This window comes from Asterias amurensis, chromosome 7 (genome assembly GCF_032118995.1).
Source record: "Asterias amurensis chromosome 7, ASM3211899v1".
Taxonomy (NCBI): domain Eukaryota; kingdom Metazoa; phylum Echinodermata; class Asteroidea; order Forcipulatida; family Asteriidae; genus Asterias; species Asterias amurensis.
Window position 1 is genome coordinate 493,231 of NC_092654.1, and position 24,831 is coordinate 518,061.

The following is a 24,831-nucleotide window of genomic DNA, read 5'->3' on the forward strand; positions in this document are numbered from 1 at the left end:
ACACAGATGCACAAAATGCATTTGGATTCAGTAATTCAATTTTGCAGTTGAATGTCCGATTTCCTCAGTTCTGGTTGCTCAGCTGTGCCATTTAAAATTGAAAATATGGTACAAGGACTTACTTTTCCACGCCTGCATATCTCATGAACTTGAAGCAGATGACTTCAAGTAAAGTGTCCCTATAAAAAAAACTATAATAAACCAAGCTATGTCATAAAAATCTGTCTTCCGTGTTATTAATTTTCTAACTTTGACAAACAGTTGTAGTTTGCTATGTTCAGAACATGCATGTGGAACCTGTCAGCGTTTTACAATAGAGTTCACAATGTGCAATAGGTTGTGGCAGTACTCCCACATAGGAATCGATACCTTCTCTGGCCTTGACACACTTATTTGAAAGGGTATGCAAATTCAATGGAATAGGAGCTCCATAGATAATAATTGAGAGGTTAGTTTATATTTAGAGTAACTCCAAAACATACTCAACTTGAATGCTTATTACAGACAAGCTGGAGCTTCGTTAAATCATGGTTTTTATAGATTTTAATAATGGTTTGTTGTTGTTACTGGTAGTGCTGTTTTTATTATTAGTGCTGTTATATCCAATGTGTTTCTTTATTGCAAAGGTTTGAGTGTAACCTTTGGTATTTCTGATTGCTGTAAACCAAATGCCACCATGCTGTTGCATATATGGCTTAATGTAGATTTATTTGGCCAAAAGTTACCCATTGTATAAATTATGACTAATGTGGCTCTTATTTTTGTTTTTCTTCAGCAAACCTACCACCCTCTCCAACTCCGGGTCATGTTCACAAAAGAGCTGTGAAGCTAGAACCCCACGATTCGGCACCGCCCAGCCCTAGTAGCTGGGTGCAGCTCAAGTTCAAAGTGGAGAAATTTGCCCAACAGAAGCTGGGTGGGTACCCTGCCCAGCAGGAACTGGTAGCCCCGTCCTTGGTCCACCACATACCCCATCATCAGCAGGATCAGATGAGGGGACTTCAGGAGCCAATGAGAGCTCACCAGCAGCAGCAGACCACCATGCCTACAACGACGGCCGCAGCATCCTGCAGTATCGACATGAATATGAACATGAATATGAACCCAAGTTGTAAGTATACTAGTGTAGAGTAGGCTTGTATGCTTCGCTTTTGGGCACCAAGGCATTTCGCCTTGGTAAAGGGCACCCTATGAGGAAAATGTAAATTTCTACTGGAACATTTCAAGGACACCAAAGCAATGTCCAAGGGGCATTAGTCTGTGTTGCCTCCATTGAAGTATCAGGCCTGGTTAGAATACCCTAATGGTCATACCCAGTCACTTCAGAAATCTTTTTTTCTTTTTACATATCTGACAGTACCTCAAGATTTCTCCTGAGTTGCTAGGGGTAACATGAAACGTGTAATTGAGAAAACGGAAAGGAGAACCTCTCAAGATTGTAACCTGACTTGGCACTTCACTTGTACTTCACTATTCCTTGCTTTACACACTCAAGTTCATCTTCTTAAATAAATTCCAAACTCTTGTTAAAGTGGTTACCAACTGGCTCATATCACAGCCGCCAACAAAATTCAAATCCATTATGCACAGCCTTAAATCTTACCCCCCAAAAATTACAATTTGAAAACAGTTTCAGTCTTTGCATTCTTTAAGACGGGCTCTGAGGTTAAATTCAGTATTGTGATGGGCAACAGAAATAGCAGTCCTTAAAAAAGATCAGAGTCAAGTCTAATTCTGTTTTAACAACTCACTTAACTCTCAGGAATAAAGTGATAGTTGATTCTGACAAGGTGTTAGTTTTAAACTGATGACTTCCTCAATGCCAGGAAAAAATAACACTTTGTTAATCAAATAAATTCTTGATGATTGAAGTCTAAATGAACATAAAATGATTTATAAATACTCTTAACAAATTAAGACAATATGACACTTGTTTGAGGGCATTAATCTTGGGTTAGATTTATCTGTCTGCTGTCGGCAGAATGGAGATAAAACTCACTGATAACAATCATGCCAACTTCATGTCAAACTTCACCTTCCTACTCTGATGAGACCTTTCCAATGTGACCTTCCCAATGTCTTGCATCATGAGGTACATGTATATCTTAACATCAAGTCTGAAATTCTTAATATGTTAAAGAAGCAATAATGGGCTATTTTCTCTGTAAAAGATGAAATATTGTTTAAAATACATGTAAATCTGGTTGCCCAAGTTTCACTGCCAAAGCTGAGGCACCAGTTTGGTAGAGCTGCTTAGTGGAGAATTTTGCATAACAACTTTCTTCTAAGCAGGGAACCAGTCACTGACAGTACATGTAATATGTGATAGTAAGGCCACCAGCTATAAAAAAGGGATCTTTAGTTAAGTTAACCACTTCTCTTAGTATTCTGTCAGGTAACCTTATTCTGTTAAGCAAAATTTATTTGTGCTTGGCTACTTTTTGTGCTTAAGCAGCTCCATGAAACGGGCCTTGACTATTTCTTGGAAACGCAATCAGTCAAATTAAAACGCTCAGCCGGCAAACAAGCTTGCTCAGTCTCATTGAGAGTGGCATTCGCGTTCATCAAATTCTTATTTCAACACCCGAGAGATCCAAACCTTTTACCACTGTGTATACACACAATCACTTTTTTGACATGCATAATTTCGCGGCTTAGTAACGACCCTCACGTAGTATCTTGGGGATAATTGAGAAAGTATAATTGAGAAAGTTTAGGAAGGGGGAGTTCAGCGATTGGTGATTTCGTCAACAAGATAATGATATTCACAAGTAGGGTTACCTGGCAACACAAGACGATTCTGTCCCTTTAATCTCACATTTTGCCCAAGTTCATCTCAAGTCTCACTACATTCCTACTGGCCTACGTGTCGTAAGGAGCATGGTTGAAGGTACGCTCAAGTCGCATTCCTAGGTTCTCCAAACTTCAAAGGAAAGAATGATTGAAATAAAAAAAAAAAAGGGGGGGGGGGGGAAAAAATCACCTGAACTTAATGGAATTGCTTTGGACCGTAAATTATATCATTATACTATTCAGTGGGATGCCATGGGAGGTCAGAAAGTGTGGGAATTGAAATCTGAGGCTAGAAATTATATATGTTTCCCCCATGGGAAAAACAATCCCAAGACATATTTTAGATTTGTTGCTTGTGAGTTGTAAAATGAGTTTGAACTTGAAGTGCATCATTTTGGAACCAAGAAGCATCTGCCTCTTATTTATGAGGCTTTTGTGATGTTAATATATGTATTTAAATCTTCCACAAGTTCTGAGGCATTTTGAAAGCATTTCCGACTGTTTTTTGCAAATTGATTTGGTGTTCTGAGCTATTATACAGTCATGCCAGAAAGACTTTGGGTTTTTTGCTGTTTTGTTTTGGTAATCATCTCTTTGAGTAACAAAAGATGTTATCATGCATTAACTTCGTGGACAATTTTACTTTCAACTCAATCTTCTTAATTTTTTTTGTTTGTGAACCATTTCTGCGCCTTTTTAATACCATTATTTATGTATCAACCACATTTTTTACATTTCTGATTTGGTAGTTGATAGTAAAACGTGAAGTTTGAAATGTTTTGAATGAATTCGTTAGAGTGAAAAAAACATCACTGAATTGACTAAAAGCTGCCATGTGTGGTGACTTTTAATTGAACAAATATGTTGCTGTGAGCTGTTTTTTTTTAAAATGTGAGCACCCCATGAAATGTTCATGTCACTTGATTTTCATGATGTTTTTTGACAACTGGATGATTTGATCGACAGGAAGTCCTAGGAAGTACTTACCAAAGGCAGAATCGTTTCTACTTGAAATAAGAACCCATGACTGAAAACCAGTCTCGGACTTTGAGGCAATGGCCTTAAATTATATCAATTTCTCTCTGTGCCTGGAGTTGACATGCCTTTGCCATGCTTTCACCGGTGCCCTGGTGCTGTAAATTGGATGCAGAGCAGGGTTACCGGCCCCTCAAGGTGACTGGTATCATTTATGTACGTGTGCAACATGTGCATTGCTCATGGCACATGGTTGGCTTTGGGTTGTGGTCATGAACACTTGTACACCATTGGGAACTTGCATCAAATGTTGGCCAGGTTTTTTATGGTGCGGTATTGCTTGGTTATGTAGGTTGGCTTAGTTTTTACAATAGTTTGGTAATGACGAACCTGGGACATTTGGGTCAGTTGTGGTGATTGAGAATGCTAAATAAACAGCCTTGTACACACAATGTGACAAACTGTGTCTTACCCTAACTGCCCTACATCCAGTCTCAGTTTCCATGACTTACAAGAGGCAAACAGAATTAGTTATGACACAAACACGAGTGGAATACGGAAATTTATAGCGCTTCTGCGTTCCATAGCCAATGAGGCCAAAGGCACACATGTAAAAACTAATTTATCTTCAAACAAACTTGACGCACAGAAAGACACAATACTTGGAATACATGTAGGAACAGCTGTCTTTTTGTGTTTACTGAGATAGTGCAATACGCTAAATTGGGAACATATACATATTATACTTTTATTACTCATGAAGAATACACCACGGGCAAAATAGCTACCAGCTTTATTTCATCCAAATTGGCATCTAGATTGATTAAAAAGATTAATTACAGGTTTGGTAATATCAGGAAAACAAAATGTATTTTAAGACCAGGCCTGGAATTACGCGCAGACCTTGCCCTCGGCCTTGGTGCCCCTTCAAAAATGTCCCATTGTCTTTAAGATTTTCCAATGATAGTGCCCTTTTCAAAATGAAAACGACCTTGCCCTTTCAAAGATACAGTCCTGTGATAAGTTAATTAATTCTTGAGTCAGGCGTTGATGTTGGGAAAGAATAGCCCTACTACTAACAAACTCATGTTGAATGAAGGTTGGGTCCACGCTGTTCAAGTAATGGAGATGTAAAGCAAAGAGATATTGGAGGTTGATAATAAAAAAAATTGAAGGGAAAGGTCGATCATCTAGGGAGACAAAAGAGTAGGGAGGTTCATATTATACATAGAGTGTAGTGTTTGTTACGAGGGAAGCATTTACATGCACAATAGGTATACAAGATTTAAAGCCCATATTGCGCATATATATGAGAGTAGAGAGGAAAATGTATAAACGTGCCTGTTGACACTCAGATGGAATGGACCCCCCCCCCCCCCCTCATGCCGCTGTATTTCAAAGCTATTTTAAATCTACACAGCACATTACACATCGTGGTGTTAACACAACAAACTGAATTGATACCTCACCATGCAATGTACTTGAAAAAGCGCCGGCTCATTATTTTACAAGTAATATTGGACACAAAGTAACCATTTTTCCTTCTTTCGAAATGATTGTAGCATGATCACCCATTTGTATAACTGTATGATTTATTTTGTCTAAAAACCACATATCAAAAATATTCTTGTCTAAATGTTTTGTATTCACAAGCAGAAAATGTAAACAATATTTATTGAACAGTAAAATGTATCCCTTTTTCCCTTTTTGATTCGCCTGTAGAATCCCTTTACCCACTCCCTTTTGGATTGCCAGACCATGTCGTAGACAAGACCCATCAAAGCAAGAGCTTTTCTGGTGCCACAATGCCTACCGGCAGTCAATAATCACCTAGGTGATCTCTTGGTAGTGACCTTTTTGTTGAAACCATAATGCTCTAGATACTTAACCTACATCAGGTACTAGTGAAGTAAAACGCACCTTTTCTCACGCTCGGAACCCATGTGTGGCTGACTAGCTCTCAACGCAAAGGGGTTATATTGATGTGTGTGTGTGTGCGTTGTAACTGAAGGACTGCCATGTTGTCCTGTGTATTCATTGTACATGCAACTACAAGCAGCTTTCATATCTAACAACCCAAACGCCATTAAATCTACCCGTTTTATTTTTAACAACACTATCAGTTAACGACTACAAAACAAACTACAAAGGTGTTCTCTTAATACAGTTATCATTAAGAGGGTCCTAATTAGTTTTGGGGGGTAAAAATGGCGTGTAGCATGACTGAGCAAAACTAAAAACTATATCCTGCGTTCTGAAACTGTTTTAAAACTGAGCAAAACATCCTGCCACAGGATTTTGATGGCCTATTTTTAATGCAGAATAAAAAGTTTCAAGAACACATCATGGTTGATTGATGTCCCTTTTTCCCCTCCCTGCTTTCTCATTGACACGTTTTGAAATTTTTAAACTAATGGAAGATTGGTTTTTATTTTTGGTCTTCATTTTTAAAAAATGAAGCTGTTAGAATTGGCAATTATAATACTGACCGAAAATAACCATGATTGTGCTGAGGTTGTCAATGACTTAGCCCACTTGGATGACTTGCTTGTAAACACTTTACAGGTTGAACAAAAATTATATTATGTTATTTGAACTATTTTGTCAATGATGATACCTGGTACTGAAAGAAGCAAAATCTGTAGACAGTAAATTTAAAGCAACATGCTTGTGTAGATTGTACATGTACAATCAACAATAAATGGATTGCCTAACTAAAAATATAGAAGGAAGCCAACCAACGCACAAATTTGATCAATCCACTTTATGTCAAGGATAGTGAAATATAATAATTACAGTTTTCTTTGAAACCATATAAAAATATTTTCGCAAATTTTTTTCCATTTTGTCCTATATCTGTCCCTCATTTATTACTGAATATAATCACCAGTTCACCTTCAATGACCAACATTGATTTTGCCATCGGTGGAGATGAAAATTATGCTGGAAATGTTTGTTATAAAGCAGAGCAGTTCCAAGGAATAATTCAATCAAAATCCTTCAATCGATTAGAGCGTTATATCCGGCTGTGGTTTGTAATTGAAGGACTGGTTTATATTGATATCCCAACCACCATGCGCTGCATCGTTATTCATGTTATATTCACAAAATAGGCCTACACACAAACCTACATTTATACTCCAAAGTCAAGTTCAATCGTATAAAGTCAAGTTCAATCGTTAAGTTGTCATGCCAAATATTTCCCCTGCAAATTGTCCGACAAATTTTCTTGTGTTGAAAACGATTTGACATACTGAAAAATTATTTCAATTGCAAGTTGTCTCAATTATGAATAAGAGCACAATTCATGTTCAATATGTAAGCCATGTTCAGAATGAATTACCAAGCTACTGATCAATTTCAACATCTTGTGCTAAGAATGCAGTCAAATGTAGTTTGGTTACCTCCCTGTATATGATGCAAATAAAACGGGTTTCTTGTCTGTTCTAATTACAAATGTCAGAGATGTCATTTACATGTAAATCATAATTAAATAGGTGAGATTATTCATCAAAGTGGGAGGTTGGACTAACCAAAGGTCTAGGTCTATTATCATACAGCACAAAAAGGTAGCTACATGTAAGCACAACAAAATTATGCCTTTAAAACAGAATAAAGGTTATCAGCCAAAGTACCATGTCTCATGTTCCATTCATGACTGGTATCCTGCTTATTGGTGCTTAGCGGAACATTGTTAAGCGACTGTTTGGTACATGTAGTCTAGTTTTCCCTCACCAATCCACTACCCAATATGTTCCATTCTCACACCCCCTCATTCCCCATTGATGCTAAGTTTCCACCAAACCCTCTCCTCAGGCCCACATTTGACTCTCTTCGAACATCTGCGTTTTTTTCTGTTGGAGTCAGGGTGTGTTTCCCATCCATCAGGCCTCCAATAAGCCATTCCTTCCTCACCCTTTAAAAGCCAATTATGGTACTTTAGGGCATGTTTTCTTTATAACTGTCCTGATTTGAGTTATTTTTGAACACAAGGGTCTGACCTCTGACCTTAGCCTGTCAAAGACTAAGCAGAGCGCACCTGTCCGACCCTAAAGATATGATTGGGACCAGCTGTTAAATTAGGTCATTAGGTCCTCCATGGTACGCCCACAGCATGCCCCTCCCTATGTGTAGATTGGGTTCCATTTTGTTTTAATTATGCTGTTAGTTCAGGAGTGCTCTCAGCAAGAACTATATCCAAGAGTCTTTCGTCAGAACCAACACTACTCGTAAGAGACTTACACATGGTGCAACCGCAAACCTCACCTGATTATACTCCCACCATGCAATATATTATATAGAAAGGTTTGCGGTAACACCATGTAATGACTATCTCTAATGAGTTGGGGTGGTTCTGAAAAGAACCGTTAGTTTCAACACGACGCTTCGATCAGTATACTCTGATCATCGTCTTCTGCTCTCTCCAGAAGACGATCAGAGTATACTGATCGAAACGTTGAGTTGAAACCAATGGTTCTTTTCAGAACCACCCCAACTCATTAGAGATAGTCATTACATGGTGTTACCAGAAACTTTCTATATCGTATTTCCACCATGCAAAGTTTCAAATCCTACTTATGCAATATATTGTTAGATATTTCAATCTTGTACACAACATTGACTGTGATACTGATAACAAAACCTTTACACAACAAAAACCAGTGGTAATATTTATGAGAAAATAGTAGTCAATGACTTGGATGTTTTTGTTATAGTTTTATGGTCAACAAAAATGTATCAGGACTCACCCTAACAAAACACGTAACGTTAAACCAAAGTTGACAGTACTTTTGATGGTATGTTTCTTCAGATCGTTGTGTTTACTCGAGACTCAAAATACTCTATAACATAACAAGAAAGGGTTTTCTTAAATGTAGGGGAAATTGTACGAATGTTATCACTACATATATAGGACAAGTTCGCTGGTAAGTGCACTTTATTTTAAAAGTACCGTACAAGTTTAGTTTTCGGTAGAATAATTTCATACATACATTTACTAATTGGTTTCATTTAATAGTTGCTATTGTGTTTGGCAGTGATGACCTACAATAGAAACTGTTTTCCATTGTCCCTGTTGTAATGTAAGACTAAAGAAATGAAATGAAAATAATTTTTTTGTAAACATTCTGTTATTTTCTCAATAGCAGCTCATTCTGTGGTTGATACCAATTAAACTTTGTCGTTACAAAGGTTACAATTTAACCAAGCTCAGTTCCGGACCCAGGAAAGCCTTCCTGTCCTTCAAGAATTCACAATCTTTGAAATCAGTTCCTTCACAACTTCCTTTCAGCTTCACTGAAATTTGTTTTAACTTGTTTTATTATGTTATTACTGCCCTTCCCCTTATTTGCTGACCGTCCCTCATTCCGTTTGTTTAGGTCTCTTATTTTAACATTCATTTTTGCTTTTTAAAAATAAAAATGTGTTGTATTTTAAAGCACATTTTAGAGGTATATGATGTTGATCTTTAGCAGTGAGTTTCACTTTTCTTAATGACTGTGTGGTTCACTTTCAGTCACGCACTGCCACGTAACTTGATGAATGATTATAAGACATTGACTCCCTTTGCTATTATTGTAATTTGTGTGACTAGGCATTGAGGCTCATCTTTCTCTCAAACAATACACAACTCTCTGTTGTTTATCAGAGTGAGATGTTTGTTTGTTCTTGTATAAATTATTAACCCCCCCCCCCCCCTTCAGAATAGCGGTCAATGCAGTCAATTTCATGAACTTCTTTTTATTAATTGGTTATTTCTTCAACTCATTGCCCCTCTTTTTAAAATTTACTTCTTCATCCATATTGACATTTGGTCTCAACTTCCCTCCCAATTTAGACAAGACAGTATTAAAAAATTAGAGCAAAGCAATAAGAATAAAAAAATTCACTGAAAAGGCCCCTCCCCTCAACAACATTAAGTAAAATAAATAAATCTTAATAAAATTAACAAAATACAAATATTTTTTAACCCGGTTTTGGAATTAAGTGTTTTTTTTGTGTGTGTGCAAAAGTTCACGCAAATCAACCCCTCTACCCCCTTTCCTCTTTCCACTTATAAATGAGCAAATGAGAAAGTTTGTGCTGATATGACTGACTGAGTTTGTTCCTTTTATGTGTTTTTCAGATCCAGGTTACATGCAGTATTCAATGCCGGCCGAGCTACCAGTACCCGTAGCCTTACATCATTCACCCATGTCTGGTCTTCCTACGTGTTCATCTAGTGAGTCTCCTTCACCCCCACCGAGGGTTTATAAACCTTGCTTCGTCTGTGAAGACAAGTCATCCGGGTACCATTATGGTGTCAGTGCTTGCGAGGGATGCAAGGTACGTACCTAGCCAAAGCGATAGCTTCGGCAGTAGATGGCCCTGGCAAAGTATCTCTAAGGCTAACTGACCAAAATTGATTGTTGCGTCCCAATTTTGGGTAGCAGTGGGTGATTTGCGTGACAGCAGACATACCAGGTAAGTCTGCTGTTGTTGGAAATGCGCGCATGCTCAGAACTATGTGTACAATGTCTGCTGCCACCTAGCATCACAAAATCTTTTCTCACAACTGATGGTTGTTGCAACTCTTTTAAGAATTCAGTTTTCTAACCTCCTCTTCACCCTTTCCTGCTTTAACTCGGGAGTTGAAAACTAAAGCATGGCCCCTCCAAGAGGTTTGCCTGCTTCCCCTGAGTTTTGACTCCTGCCCCTGCTTGTATTTTCCTTGGTGTTGGTTGAAGCTTAATTTAGACCCATGTAGACAAGACGGTCTGCAAAATACCCTCTCAGCAATCGACAGACAACTCCCGCTACCACTCTGGGAGGCCTAGAGACGCATTCCATGCTCGATGCCTTTGTCTCAAAAGAACTCCTAATGACTGCAAATCCTTCATCATGAAATGCCTGGTTCTCGTATTCCCTAAGTTTTCTTTAAATGTCTATCTTATTTTGAATTGAAACAGGGCTTCTTCAGACGGAGTGTACAGAAAAGCATGCAGTATACATGCCACCGAGACAAGAAATGTGTTATAAACAAAGTCACCCGAAATCGCTGTCAGTACTGTCGTCTCCAGAAGTGTTTTGAGGTCGGAATGTCAAAAGATTGTGAGTATTTAACAAGGAATAAGTTTTCTTAAAATCTCAACTCAATAAGTAAAGTTCATGCCTAAAGCTACTAGAAATTTATTTTTCCTGTGCCCTGAAGATTCCATCCCCAGTATAAACTTTAACAACACTACTTAGCATTTATAAAATGATTTCGCCGTACAAGTTTAGAAAAAGAAATCCATTAAGTTTGATTTCATGTGGCCTGTAGCAGTGTTATCTGCCACTACTTGGCTGCTTAATAATCTCATACGCGCTAGGCTATAACTCAGGTCCTGACATTTTGTGTAGTGGCATCAACAACATTTCTCGGGTGCTGGGTGCATAAAATAAATGAATGTTATGCGAATTTACGATCCAGTATTGTATGAAAACAATGAAAGCTCTAATGCTTCGTCTAAAGAGGTATCAGACCGTTCAATCTTTTGGCCTCATTTTGGTAACACAGATTTTCTGTAGCATAATGCCATTCCATAACTGGAGTAAAATGGCTCTGGTTTATGAATAGAAGGTCTAGTGATACTTGGTAGTCGCTAAGGCATGAAGTGCATTGGTCTTGCTCCACTGGGTAGCAATGGCAGTTTTACCTACTGTCAAATTAACACAATAGTTGTTTCTTGTGCTAAACACTGGGAGCCATTATGACCCAGTCATAGGTTCTTTTTGTATTGGGTACGTCACTGTTGATCTATTAGGCGTGCACTACCATTATTGTCTGCAAGGCACTGCTGAATTGCAGTTGGGTCTCAATAGAAAGTCTTTAAAGATATATTGTATGAAAATAACAAAACCTATTTGATCAGAATGTAAATATTTTTTTTTTACTATTGCGCAAGCAACTTACTCCTTTTAAAAAGTTCAACAAAGAGGAGAGTGTTGCACCCTTAAGTCACCGAAAGAACCAAATCACGATCCCCTGACTCAAATTTCCCAGCAATTTTGCAATTTTCTTACCCTAAATGCATGTTGAAATGACTCACAAGAGGGTTCTCGTCGTGTCCCCCCCCCTCCATGAAGTTTAAATCATGTTTTTAGTTGGTTCTTGGCATGAAGTTTCATTAGTCCCGCTTCTGCTCTGTGTCACTTTACCGGACAACTTAAGGGCGGAAGTTTGATCTACGATATCGGTCCATAATTGGGTAATTTGTGATGAGATAAAATCTGGGAAAGTGCAGTTTTATAGAGAGAATTAAAACGACAGTAAAATGTCAAGAGTGCATCGGCCCCAAACACATGCATGAAGAAGTGAAAATAAACCACATTATGTAAATGCCAGTTTAGATTCTCTACTCTTAATTAAAAGATCACTAGCTGGTGACAGGGGATGGTGGGTTCCGATATTTAGCACTTACTTAGAATATTGAGTAACATCCTATCAGAAATACATTAAATCAAACAAGTCCGCCTCCTGAAAGTTCTTACAATGTGAAGCTCAAGTTATTTAGAGGACATTGGTTGTCTCAAACCGTAGAGATGGATTACGAGGCTACCTGAGCTAAGACAATCGAAAGATGAAATGAACACTTAAATGCCATGTACTTCGGTAGTTATCTCAGTAACTTGAACCATGAAACAATTTCACTCATTATGAAAACAGTGGGTGGATTTATGATGGTAATGTTCTAGTCATGAAACGAGACACCATTTGTACTCTAAACTCGGTCTGATTGGGTAAAGACTTTGGGGAATAATTTGCTTTCTCTTTTAAGACGTTCCTAAGGTAAGGTCCCTACAGTTCTTCTATATGAATCATTTACGTCTAAATCAACCCCCTACACGCACAGAGGAAAAAATCTGAGTGGGAACACCGACAACTTTAGACCATTTTGTCTGGACACCTTTCAGCACATCTTTCAGGACTTCCGTTATTGAAATACATGACTGCAGTCTGCGCATCATCGGGTCTCTAGAGAAAACCCACTATAAATGCAACCTTCCCCCGCTTCTAAAAAGAGAAACAGTCTCTTCGCCCTTTTCCCTGCCAGTCATAAATTGAGGTCAAGGTCTAGAAGCCTGCTTCACTTTCCATTTTTTTCAATTTTGAAGTGAAGTGGTAAAAGCTTTCTCTCTTCAAACCCCATGAGTCCTGGCGAGAGAGAATGAGGGAGAGAAAACAGACACGTTCACTTTTGATTCATTTTCGCAGTCTGTTTCATCCAGGCACATAATTTGATATCTACCACCACTCCCCCCTAAGGTTTGCCTTCCACCTGTTGTATAAAAAAGGGGGGAACTAGGTCACATTGAGCTGCCTTGTCCCAACCCCCTTCCACTGGTGTGTTCTCAATGCTCGTAACCTATGACCTTAGCATAGTACTCCGATGGGGAAGTGCAATACATGTGTTCGCACCTGCCACCATGTGCTGTTAGTCATGAGTGCATCAGCAGGCTCAAAGTTATTAATCCAGATGGTCTAGAATATAAAGGTTGTCAAATGGAAACTGACAGGTCTTACCTATACGTGTCATTTTAATACCCAACCAATCCCTGATGCTCTGTTCCATGGTGACACAGGTGGATTTCACAAAGAGTTAAGACTACTCTTATAGTTAGGACGAGTGTCCTAAGTTAGGATATCTTTGTGAAATTGACCCCAGCAGTTTAAGTTTTGATGGATTCCTCACTGCTTGTCTTTGGATCTCTCTTTGCCAATATAAATACTATTTTCTTTTGTGTTGAAGTAAACACAGCCCATAGTTGGGAGTTAAATGAAAACACTCAGTACATTCATCATTCAAGACTGAGGAACTATCGAGTTCTCTCCTGTCTGATTATTCCTTTCCTTACCCTCTCATACGTCTGTTTTACAGGTTTAATAGTTCACAAAAATGATCACCAAAACAAAATTGTCTCTAGTGGAATACATGTACTACCACCTGCAATTTATCACGGTTTGAGCAAAAAACAAACAATGGGTTTTACTTAGATTTGACAAAATGAAAGTGAAATGTATCTGTGTCCCGCTAACAACACATGACATTGATCAATCTTTTCCCCTCGCCTTCTTCACAGGTGTTCGAAACGATCGGAACAAGAAGAAGAAAGTCAAACCTGAAGTCAGCGAGAGTCAGACGATTCCACCGGAGATTGAAGACATTGTACAGAAAGTGTTACAAGCTCATGTAGATACCTTCCCTGCAGACCCTATTGGGCCTGCCTTCAGTGTGGTACGTGTAGTCATGTTCATGTGAAAAGGGAGGAATGTGGGGTAAAGGTTTTGGGAACAGGGGAAAGGTTTGAGGAAAGGGGATAACGTTTGGGAAAGGGGGTAAAGGTTGGGGAAATAGAGGGTTAAGATTCCGAAATGAAGGGAACATTTTGAAAATGGGGATAAAGGTTCAGAAAATAAACGGAGCAATTTGAGAAAAGGGGTTTAGGAAAACCACCCAAGTCGAAATCCAAGCTCTGGTGTTATCAGCAGGAAGAGTGTGGGTTCGCATCCCAGTCGTGACACTAATGCCCTTCAGCAAGGCACTTAACCAATTGCTTCGTAAAAAGTTGGGACGGTAGTGCATTCTGCTATTCAAGCCAGGCTCCTAGTGGAAGATACCCATGCCTACATCCTTACAGACTGTGTTTCAGCCCAAGGAGTAGGTGGCAATGTTTCCCTGGTGACATTTAGGCGTAGTCCTCATCTTGAAGTTGCCCTATCGACCTTATAATGTTAGGCGATCTCTCATAATTTCTTTTTTTTTAAATCAAGATAGAAGACCTTGACAGAAGTCATCATAGTAATAGTCGGCGAAAGTGGGGTTGGTGATGGTGGTGGGAGGGGGATGCCCAGTACAGTCTGTGAAGATGGCCCAGTCTCCTGTTATTTAGTATACGTGTTGTGTGTGTGTGTGTGTTTGCTTTGTCCTTCTATCCATTTATCACCCAGTCTGTCTATGTCTTTACATGTAGTCTGGTTCCTGCCTCATAGTATCGTCAGGATTCTGTGAATTCTTAACCTAGCTTTAAAGGAAGTGGTTGTCGGTTGTACATCTGTAAATGTAATACTACGCCGTCAAATAACATACTGTAGTTTTCAACCTAGTTGACAAATGTTTCTCAAAGACCATTCTTTGAAAGATTAAAAAAAAAACTCTTAAAGGAACACGTTGCCTTGGATCGGACGAGTTGGTCAAAACAAAAGCGTTTTTAACCGTTTTTTATATAATGCATATGGTTGAAAAGATGTTTTAAAAGTAGCATACAATGATCCACACAAGTTTGCCTCGAAATTGCGTGGTTTTCCTTCTACTGTGCGAACTATCACCGTCGGCCATTTATGGGAGTCAAAATTTTGACCCCCATAAATGGCCGACGTGTTAGTCGACGAGGTAAAAGGAAAACCACGCAATTTCGAGGCATGTTTGTGTGGATCATTGTATTCTACTTTTACAACATCTTTCTACCCATATGCATTTTATAAAAAACGGTTACAAACGTTTTTCAAAGACCAACTCGACCGATCCAAGGCAACGTGTTCCTTTAAACTAGTTATTGTTGTTAGATATTAATACCATTTCATTCAGCATTTTATATTCAGGTTGAATTTAGTCCTTACCCCAAATATATTAAACAATTTAAAGAAGTTGAAACTAAAGCTTCAATGAACATAGATCGTTGTTATAAATTGTGAATCCATCCCTGACTTATAGAGTCTTTTAATTCAAAGACAATATACACCATAGAAGACATACAGAGTTTACTGTCTTTAAACCTCAAGAAGAATACACTATACCCCACCATATTCTGGTTTTCTCATGGAAGCCACCTTGAAGAGGAGATTCCTAAAATAGTCTGTAATGGTTTTTCCTTCCTTTTGAATCTTATCTTAAACACACCCATGTAAGAAAATCATTTGAGTAATTGCCAGTATTGAACTCATCCTTTAACCACTTGGTCTTGTCAAGATAATGTATCCGAACTAGACTCCCTCTATATGACATAACCTCATCACTCAATGAACTACCCTCTGACGCAAATATTTACCAGTATCAAGCTACCATTCAGTCAGAGGTACTGATAAGGTAATTGTAGGACATACAGCTCCCTATACCTTTCAACAGTGATGTAGGGATGCCTGCAGTTAACCAACCAACACCCACTAAAAAGAGCGAAGGGAGAGAGAGAAAGCATGTAACTGATAAGAGAGTTGGCGTAATGTATGACAGACTTGTGTATTTGTGTAACACCAGGACCAATGTTGGGGTCTGTCTGCGGCTAGCATGTGAGTTATTGCAAGCTGAGGAGTAAAACAAATTAAGGCCATACTGATGATCAAAGATTCTTTCACTACAGATGCTTCTCATTCTGAACTCAATACACCCTCTAAAATGCCCCCATTCCCTTTAAAAAAATGTCTGTTTGAAAAACTACTGATCGCTCCGTACTTGGGAGCATTTCAAAGATGGCCGACACATGGTTACAAATTTATCGATTCAAAACATTTAAATACAAAACAATTTTAAGGAAATGAGTGTTTAGTTCAATAATGTCCGACACAACAAGGTTACAAATTGATCGATTCAAAACATTTAAATACAAAATAATTTTCAGGAAATGAGTGTTATGTTTCTTTTGCAAACACTAAAGTTCACTGTCTGGAATAGACATTTTGGTGCGATCAATTTAATATTGACGACAAAAGACCTTCTATAAATCCTTGTTTGTTTAACGAGATATTTTTATGTTCACATTGATATATGGACCAATGGGCAACTCTACAGTGACCTATTCTGAACTTTGTTCCCTTTTCATCTCCTCAGTATTTGCCTTTGTTAATATTTGACCAATTTAGTTTGATATTAAATTTTATTGTGCACGTGAGGCTAGTTTTATACATGTATGCTTCGGCTTACATTTCTATATCCTACACCCCCCCCCCCAAAAAAAAATTGTTTTTAAAAAAAAATCCTCGCCAGAAGTATCTGCCAGAGATGTCTGCCAGTGCCCTTCAAGGAAACAAAAGGACTAAATTCATTACTCTGTTTACTCAAGGTGAAATAATTGACGCTTACTACAGAAGTATACAATTCGTTTCAAAATTTAAGCGTATTTCACAAGTTAGCAAGGAATCGTTGTTTGTGTCATTAGCACGTTACTGAGCATTATTGGCTTACCCAGCTAGCGCATTATTTCAGCACTAGTGCTGTAAGCAGAGAATGGTGACCATAAGCATAGACTTCTGCAGTAAGCAGAACCATGAAATTGGCAAGGAATCGTTGTTTGTGTCATTAGCACGTTACTGAGCATTATTGGCTTACCCAGCTAGCGCATTATTTCAGCACTAGTGCTGTAAGCAGAGAATGGTGACCATAAGCATAGACTTCTGCAGTAAGCAGAACCATGAAATTGGCAAGGAATCGTTGTTTGTGTCATTAGCACGTTACTGAGCATTATTGGCTTACCCAGCTAGCGCATTATTTCAGCACTAGTGCTGTAAGCAGAGAATGGTGACCATAAGCATAGACTTCTGCAGTAAGCAGAACCATGCTTCAATAGGGATGTTCCCATGTTGGGTTTTTGGTTCAACTTTTGCGTGATGTTTGAAGATAAGCAGTGAAAGACATTTTTTGTAATCATCCCCATTACCCAGTCAGGAAGGAATCACTTTGAGCAGGAAATGGCTCTCATCTTAATTGATTTTGATTCAATTCTCACATTAAGAGAGGAGTTCCAGTCACTGTCAGTCATGCAGTTTGTTTTTGTATAATATTGACAACCTCTGAAGGAAAACGGAAGGTGATGGTGAGAACTGATTGAGTGCGGTTTTCACAGATATCTTATATGATGGTTATAGGGGTGTTGGCGTTGGTTCTTATTGTCACTGGCCCCTGTTTTGAAGAACAACACTTTACAATCGTGTCCGCAAAGTTGTGGTACACTTAGGTAGGAATCTTAACACTCGACACAGTTACTTCATTTTGGTTGTTTGTTTGTTTGTTGGGATTTTTGTTTGTACGTTTGTTTTGCTTGTAAAATTGCATTGAAGGATTTCTGAAAAATATTGCGCTGTAATCAACTTCAGTTTTTTGAATCCTTTGATTTATATATAAATAAGTAATAGTTTTGTGAAATTTTCAAGCTAATGTTACTCTTTAAAGTAAATAAATGTGTACATGTATGTATTTTTTTAATTAGTCCGACATCAATATTAATTATGGGTTTAATGGAAAACTAATCCATTCTAATTATATTTATGATTAGCGTCACAGCTTGCCTGATATGAGGCGGATTCATGTCCCATCAAGGGGGTTCCATTACAATCGACACCCCATCATTACTTTGATTTTTTCCAACAGTGTGAACTATTAACAGATCAACACAACAACAACAACAACAACAACAACATAAAAATGCACAATTTTTAGTTCTTTTGTTTTTCTTCCCTCCGTTGTTTTCTCTCTTCTCTACTCTCTCTCTCTTATTCTCTCTACATCTCCAGGCTGTTGAAGATGATCGCGATAAGCTACGCATTTCCAAGGATAGTAACAAGGGTGACGCAGCAGATGGCACTAATAACAGTGATAGCACCAGCCTACTCAAGCTAACAGTGGTGGGGAAAAACAAACAATCCAAACAATTCATTCTAATTGCAAACCAAAATTCTTCAAAACCCTCCGTAAAAAAAGTCATTCCTTGTAGCTTTGTTGTTGTTTTTTCTTCTTTTCCACAAAGAAGAAATCATTCATGTTGTTCAAGAAATAATTTTTGTCAAGAAATCATTCATGTTGTTTATTTATTGATGCATTTATTTATTTTCTGCTATTGCATATGTTTCATTCAGAAATGCCCAAATGGATTATCTGGATTAAGCTGATCAAGAAACCTGCTTCTATCAGGAATCCCTTTTCCCCTGATCATATCAAACTGATTTATTCCATTCTTTATTTATTGTTTGTTCGCACTATTTATTTTATTGCTTATTTTATTCGATGCACAGGTTTTACTGAAACTTTCTAAACCATCCAACACTTCATCTAGCTTATCTCAGTTACAACATCAGTTCTTCTTTAAGAAGCCCTGAATAGAACAATCAGTCTGGTCCCGCTTCTGCTTTACAATCTTTGAATATACATACACTATAAGACCATGATTACCACCTTGTAGTCTGGGTATCAGACCTCAACATCATCCCTACGTCTTCATGATTATGGTATCTATGATATGCTGTCATTATCTCATCATCTTAAAAAACTAAGACAGTTCACATTCACTCCAAATGACCCAGTCACTTTTCAAGTGCTCGAAGCATAATGTCGGCTGTACAACGCTCAGCCACAACCCATGCTTTTTTACAACCCACATATATCCGCCCCGTGGGTTTATCCTCTGAAACTCCTAAATCAAAGTTCACATTTTTCTTGTTCTTTCATTTCTTCATTCACCAAAATATTTAGTTTTAAAGAGAGACTTGATTTTGGTTCTTGGTTTTGTTTTGCTTTGTACTTTGATGAAATTGTTCAAATCCTAATTGATTTATTTTTAATTTTTTATCGATTTCGATAAAATATATTCTTCATTCACTCCAAAACCTCAGACATCATACATGTAGCTTTAGCAAAGTGCCAACCCTCCCCATGGCAGGCATAAGAAATGATAGCTCCTCCCCATGCAGCGCGACATTAGGTCAGAGGTCAGCAAGTCATGGGATGGTCCAATAACTCATCCCGTTGTTGCTGTAATGTTGTTAATGTTTCTCTATAGAGGATCCATCATAAATGTTATTATTTCCAACTGAGTGTGGGGGTAGCGGGGTATATCTAGAAATTATAAACCACTGAGAGTTGGTTCAATTATAATTTGTTGTCATCAGAGGGAAGGTGTCAAACATCAAACACTGTTGGTTTGGGTTTAGGGTTCTTTTCTTTTATTGAAGTGTCGAGAGATGATTTTTTTTCATGTAGCTGTTAGGTCACACAAAGTGCTGATACTGTGCTTTGACAATTACTAATTTTGCCATCATGATTCCAAAATTACGCTGTTGAGTTGGCAAGAACATGACCACCTAGTTTGAGGAAATTTTAACACGGTCATATTATGTTTTGGGGTAACTAGAGGAATATAATGAATGTACCCTTTCCAAAGATCACAAGTTAAAAAATTGAAACATGAGGTGTAAAAGTGTGGGAGTTCAAACTGAAATGTGCTGATGGATCGTCCATGAACCAGATGACAATAATAAAGAGCATGAGATCACACTCCGCCACAGGAACATTCCCTTTGATTGATTGCAAATCTCACACCCAGTTCATGACTTTCAGTTTCCATGTTGAATGTGCAAGGTCTTATGATCCCATGAGGTGCATCATTCAGTTGGTGTCACATTCTGCAACACAAGACCCAATTAAATAAAGCTGCTAAAAAATCGAAAGCCTGGCTTAGCAAATTTCTTAACAAAGCAAACACAAACGAGGTACCAGTCACAATGTCCATAGCATGACATTTTGGTTTGTGCCCTGCCCTTTTTAACATTTTGCTAAGCAAGTTTTGGCAATTACTAATGCTAGAGTCATTCTTCCAATTTTACACTGTTATCTTGACAAGAACACGACCACCTAGTCTGGTGACATTTTAACACATTGCTAAGCAAGTTTTGATGTGCTTAGCAAGTTTTGATGCCAAAATTAAGCTATTAGCTGTTATAGCTGAGGCTTGATTGTTCTGGGGGGGGAGATATAAATTGTTCTGGGGGGGAGAGAGATAGAAATTGATCATGATGTGGATCGACTGTGACAGGATAAAACATTAAGTGTAGCGGATATTGGTTTTTGATTTAATCCCTGGCCATACTCAAGGTAACGAGATTCAACAGAAGTACACTCTTGTTGGATTCTGTTGTAATCTGTTAAACTCTGTATGTAGGGTGTGTGATGTGCAGGGAGAGGATGTGGAATTGTGACAAGTCAGATTCTGGGCAGAGTTAAGAGACCTTTTGGAGAGTTGTGTCTTCACATTGTTCAGGTCATCATTGTGATGTATTTTGTAGTGCTCAGTAGTCTTGTGTTAAACTGTTGGAGTCCATTGTGGTGATAGTGCACACTTCAACAATTACTTTCAGTGATAATTAGCCAGTGTATTGTAAATAGCGTCATAATTTAAAAAACATTGGAACTGGTTATGGAAATCTCTGTATGTCTTGGGAAGAGTAACATATATATTTTTGTTTTCTGTGTGAACCCGGAATTGATATGTTTTATGGTGTGTTTTTGTTTAAGTCAATATTTTGAAATGAGTTTTTACTTCCCGCAAACTATTGGCCTGTTTTCCTCTCAGACATTACAATATTATTTGTTGATGAGTCCATTGGCTGTCATGACCTAGTTCAAGAGATGCTGTTTTTAAAACCTAGACTACTAGTCCAGTTGTTTGTCTTTTTCATTCAGTTAGTAATAACCATGAGTTGCTACGGTTTAGCAAAAGTACACAGCTCACATGATACTACTATAGCACTTTTTTAATAACAAAAGTTCAATTTGACAAGATTTTTCTCATAGAAAACAACTTCGCAATGCAAATTTTTAGAATGACTAGGAGTTTTTGCTTTCGTTGCAATTTTTTTCAGAATGATTTGTAGTTTTTGCTTTCGTTACAAACTCCATCTTAATGACTTGTAGTTTTTGCTTTCGTTGCAAAATTTGTCAGAATGATTCGTAGTTTTTGCTTTAGTTACAAAGTTAACATGAACGGAACATGATACTAAAGAAAAGGTTTGATACCATGGTTCTAGTTTGTCTTCTTTAATAGGATTGAAAAGACAAGGAAACTAAAACCAGAAACTCAAGACATAAACCAAAGACTACAAATAAACAAAAAGAGTTGGTGTGTGGGTTCAGGGCCATTAGCGATGCGGTTACCGGTTTGAGGTTTCATAGCCGGTCAAACAGAGGCCAAGCGCCAGGGAAGGTTCAAAAGGACAAGAGGAAGTGAACGGGTTTTATCTGAGAAACAAAAAAAAAAGTTCAGCAAATTCTCTGGGAAAAAACCTTTTGTTGGGGAAATTCTAATCTGTACACAAAAGGTAAATCCAGGAAGCTTCTTTGTAACTGCAACCTTGTGTGATTATAGTCCTGATAAATGATTCTAAAATACATATGTACATTCAAACCTCCCCTTCTACTTGTGCCTGAATTGTGGAGTATACAAAAAAGAAGAAATGAGAACCAAGATATACATAAAATAATTGGTTGTCAAAAAATGACTAAGTGATGTTTTTTCCCTGTAATAATTAAATGACAAACACCTATAATAAAACCACTATGACCTGCAGATGTCGTGGTTAAATCCATCCCACCTCAATAAAATACAATAATTTTGTCTGAAAATTGTTTTTTAAACAGGTTCTTCCCTCAAGCAATCTACTTATTCCAGAGCCTGCCCCCCCCCCCACACCTTTCAAACAACCAATACATTGTATTCTTTTGAATTTGGATCCATTTTATCTCCTCCACAATTCCCAAAGAAACTTGTCACATTTTGAATGGTAAACATATAAATCATACCCAAATGCAATTTCTACATTCACAAGCTTCAATGTGGAACCCTCCTGTGCTTCAGTGATTTTTATGGAGCAATAAATTGTCAGAAACTACTGCCAGGAAATTTATTCAGGGAAGTAAGTTTAGTTGATACTATCATTCTAAAATAAACAAATAAAAATAAAAACTTTAAATCTTTTTGAGTTGTGAACAATATTTTTTTCTTTTTCTGTGTGGGGTGAAACAATTTTTTTTTTCCTTTTGCAGAAGTCAAATGTTTTAAAAGATTTATTATCACAAATGGCGGCCCCCTATAAAAATTGTCTAGCGTTTAGAAAAAAGTTCTTGTTCACAAATACTTGTATGGTTTTTTTGTCAATGACGTCATCTGAACTAACTCTTGAATACCCAGAAATTGAAACATCCGTCTCAGTAAATAAAAAAAATCAACAATAACAAATAATAATACACACAGAATGGTTTGGTTTGGTTTGGTTTGGTGTTGTAGTCAGGAGCTTTAAGTGTAGTAGTTGGGAGCTTTAAGGACCCCCGTGAGAGTTTCTCCTCCCAATTGGAGGAGGAGAATCGGGGACATCGTGGTGCCTTGCTGACACTGAGGCCAATTCATGTCATTGATCATTGTACAGTTTGGCTCACACCCAGGAATCCTCCTGACTCCTTGCTGTGGGTTGGCTGTGTTCACACCACGCTTTATTACTTCCACACTGATAGTGCCTGTGGTTTGTCCAGAGTTTGTTTCCTGATTTCAAGATTTCCTAAAGAGATTCGTCTTAGATCTCTTGCCTTCAAACTTGAATGAATGACATGATATATACCATTAATATAAGACAGGCTTGTTGTGTCAAAATCTCCTTGTCTACTTATGATAATGTAAAGAGTATGGAAATCCTTTTAGGACCATGAAGAAGCCATTTCCAGCTTTGTTTTTATTTTATGTTGAACGGATTCCCTGGAGGTGTTCGCTAGAATGGAGGGAACAAATAAATGGATTTATAGGTATGGGAAGGGTTTTTGCAGTTTGGGGGGGGGGGGTTAAGGGGAGGGGGCTTAAGGAATGATGATTGGTTTCTGTGATTTTATAAACATATTTTTATTCTTTTAAATGTGAATTTTTGTTTGTAAACTTCAGTTTTGTATAAACTGATCCTTTAAATCATTTTGACTAACAGTTGTTAGAGCTTCATAGTGCTGGGTTTGACCAATAAGGGACCTCAACGTTTTGACGAGACAGACTACATCATTCAGATCACTTAACTTCTTAGCTGAAATCTCCTCTCCCCCCCTGGAAATTAAATGAATTCTAGGAAATTCACTGTACAATATCGAAAGAGAAACATAAAGCAGGAAGAATATGTCTGTCAGTACGGTCCTATTAAAGCTTGTCATGTTGTCATCATCTTGGTAATCACAGAGTCCGACTGCTGTCAATTAAAGCCTTTCAGTGGTTCACGCTGCTCATGCTGCTTCTTGGAGTAAATCTCCTATGTGTGTGTGTGTGGGGGGGGTCCAGTGTCTAGTTTGAAGGGGGGTCCAGTTACATTGAGTTAGCTTGTAGTGCTTGATGCACAGATTGACTCAAGCATAAGCAACCTGGCCCAAATAATACATTTCTGAGTTCGTAAGGGACTTTGGGGGAAAATGAAAGAGGATGGGAAAGTGACATTTAGAAATAGTGACAATTTGTTTAGGTTTCAAAGGTATCATTTTTATAGATAAAGAGACTTGATTTATAGGGTGAACCAACATGAGTGTGTTACAGTTTTATGATCGTGGCTTCAAGTGATGCAAACTTCATTGTATGAAGAATATCTTTGTGTTACTATATTTCTTATAACTAGCACCAGCACTGCAGAGTCTTAAGATTCACAATAAGAGTCTTAGCCATTGACTCAAGGTGGACCAATGGGCAACTCTACAGTTACCCACAACCATCAGTATTCTCTTTAGTTTCTTTCTTCTGAAACTTTCTACTATCATGTAAAATATCAACAAAATTTCAACGTAACAAGTCAGAAAAAAACACCAATTAGATTTAGTTGTGTTTAGTGTAATGTGAGTAACTGTGGAAATGGCCAAAATGTATAAAAGCCAGTTAAGTTGTTGATTATTCATTGCTCGTTAGTATTTTTAATTTATTCATATATGGTTTCTCTTTGTTCTTGCAGCCTGAGGAGTCGCCGGTCCGTCTTGACATGTCCGACACCAACCTAACCTTGTTCAACTATGTCACAGACATGTCATCCAAGGCAATCATAATGGTGGTGGACTTTGCTAAGAAGCTACCTGGATTCTTAACCCTGACTACCCAAGACCAGATTACTCTGCTCAAGGCAGCCTGTCTAGAAATCATGGTGAGAGATCGAACCTAGGGCCTAGTCTTTAGTATGGATCTATTACTAACGGACTTTGCTCCTAATTAACTAACCCTCTCTCCCGAGTCCTGTGAACAAGTATCACATGCATGTTACTCGGGTGGGATTCGAACCCA

General features: G+C 38.0%; 1 protein-coding gene across 2 annotated transcripts in view; it reads left to right on the forward strand.

The window, feature by feature from the left end:
- Nucleotides 1–24,831, forward strand: part of LOC139939927 (retinoic acid receptor alpha-like) — a 53,258-nt gene that overhangs the window by 17,921 nt on the left and 10,506 nt on the right. Inside the window, exons 2-7 of one of the 2 annotated variants that reach the window (XM_071936089.1) lie at nucleotides 776–1,111; nucleotides 9,893–10,092; nucleotides 10,716–10,857; nucleotides 13,870–14,024; nucleotides 18,290–18,400; nucleotides 24,509–24,694. In XM_071936089.1, the coding sequence (XP_071792190.1) occupies nucleotides 776–1,111; nucleotides 9,893–10,092; nucleotides 10,716–10,857; nucleotides 13,870–14,024; nucleotides 18,290–18,400; nucleotides 24,509–24,694 (1,130 nt within the window). The remainder of the gene's footprint in view (nucleotides 1–775; nucleotides 1,112–9,892; nucleotides 10,093–10,715; nucleotides 10,858–13,869; nucleotides 14,025–18,289; nucleotides 18,401–24,508; nucleotides 24,695–24,831) is intronic. The other variant, XM_071936090.1, reaches the window with a different exon arrangement.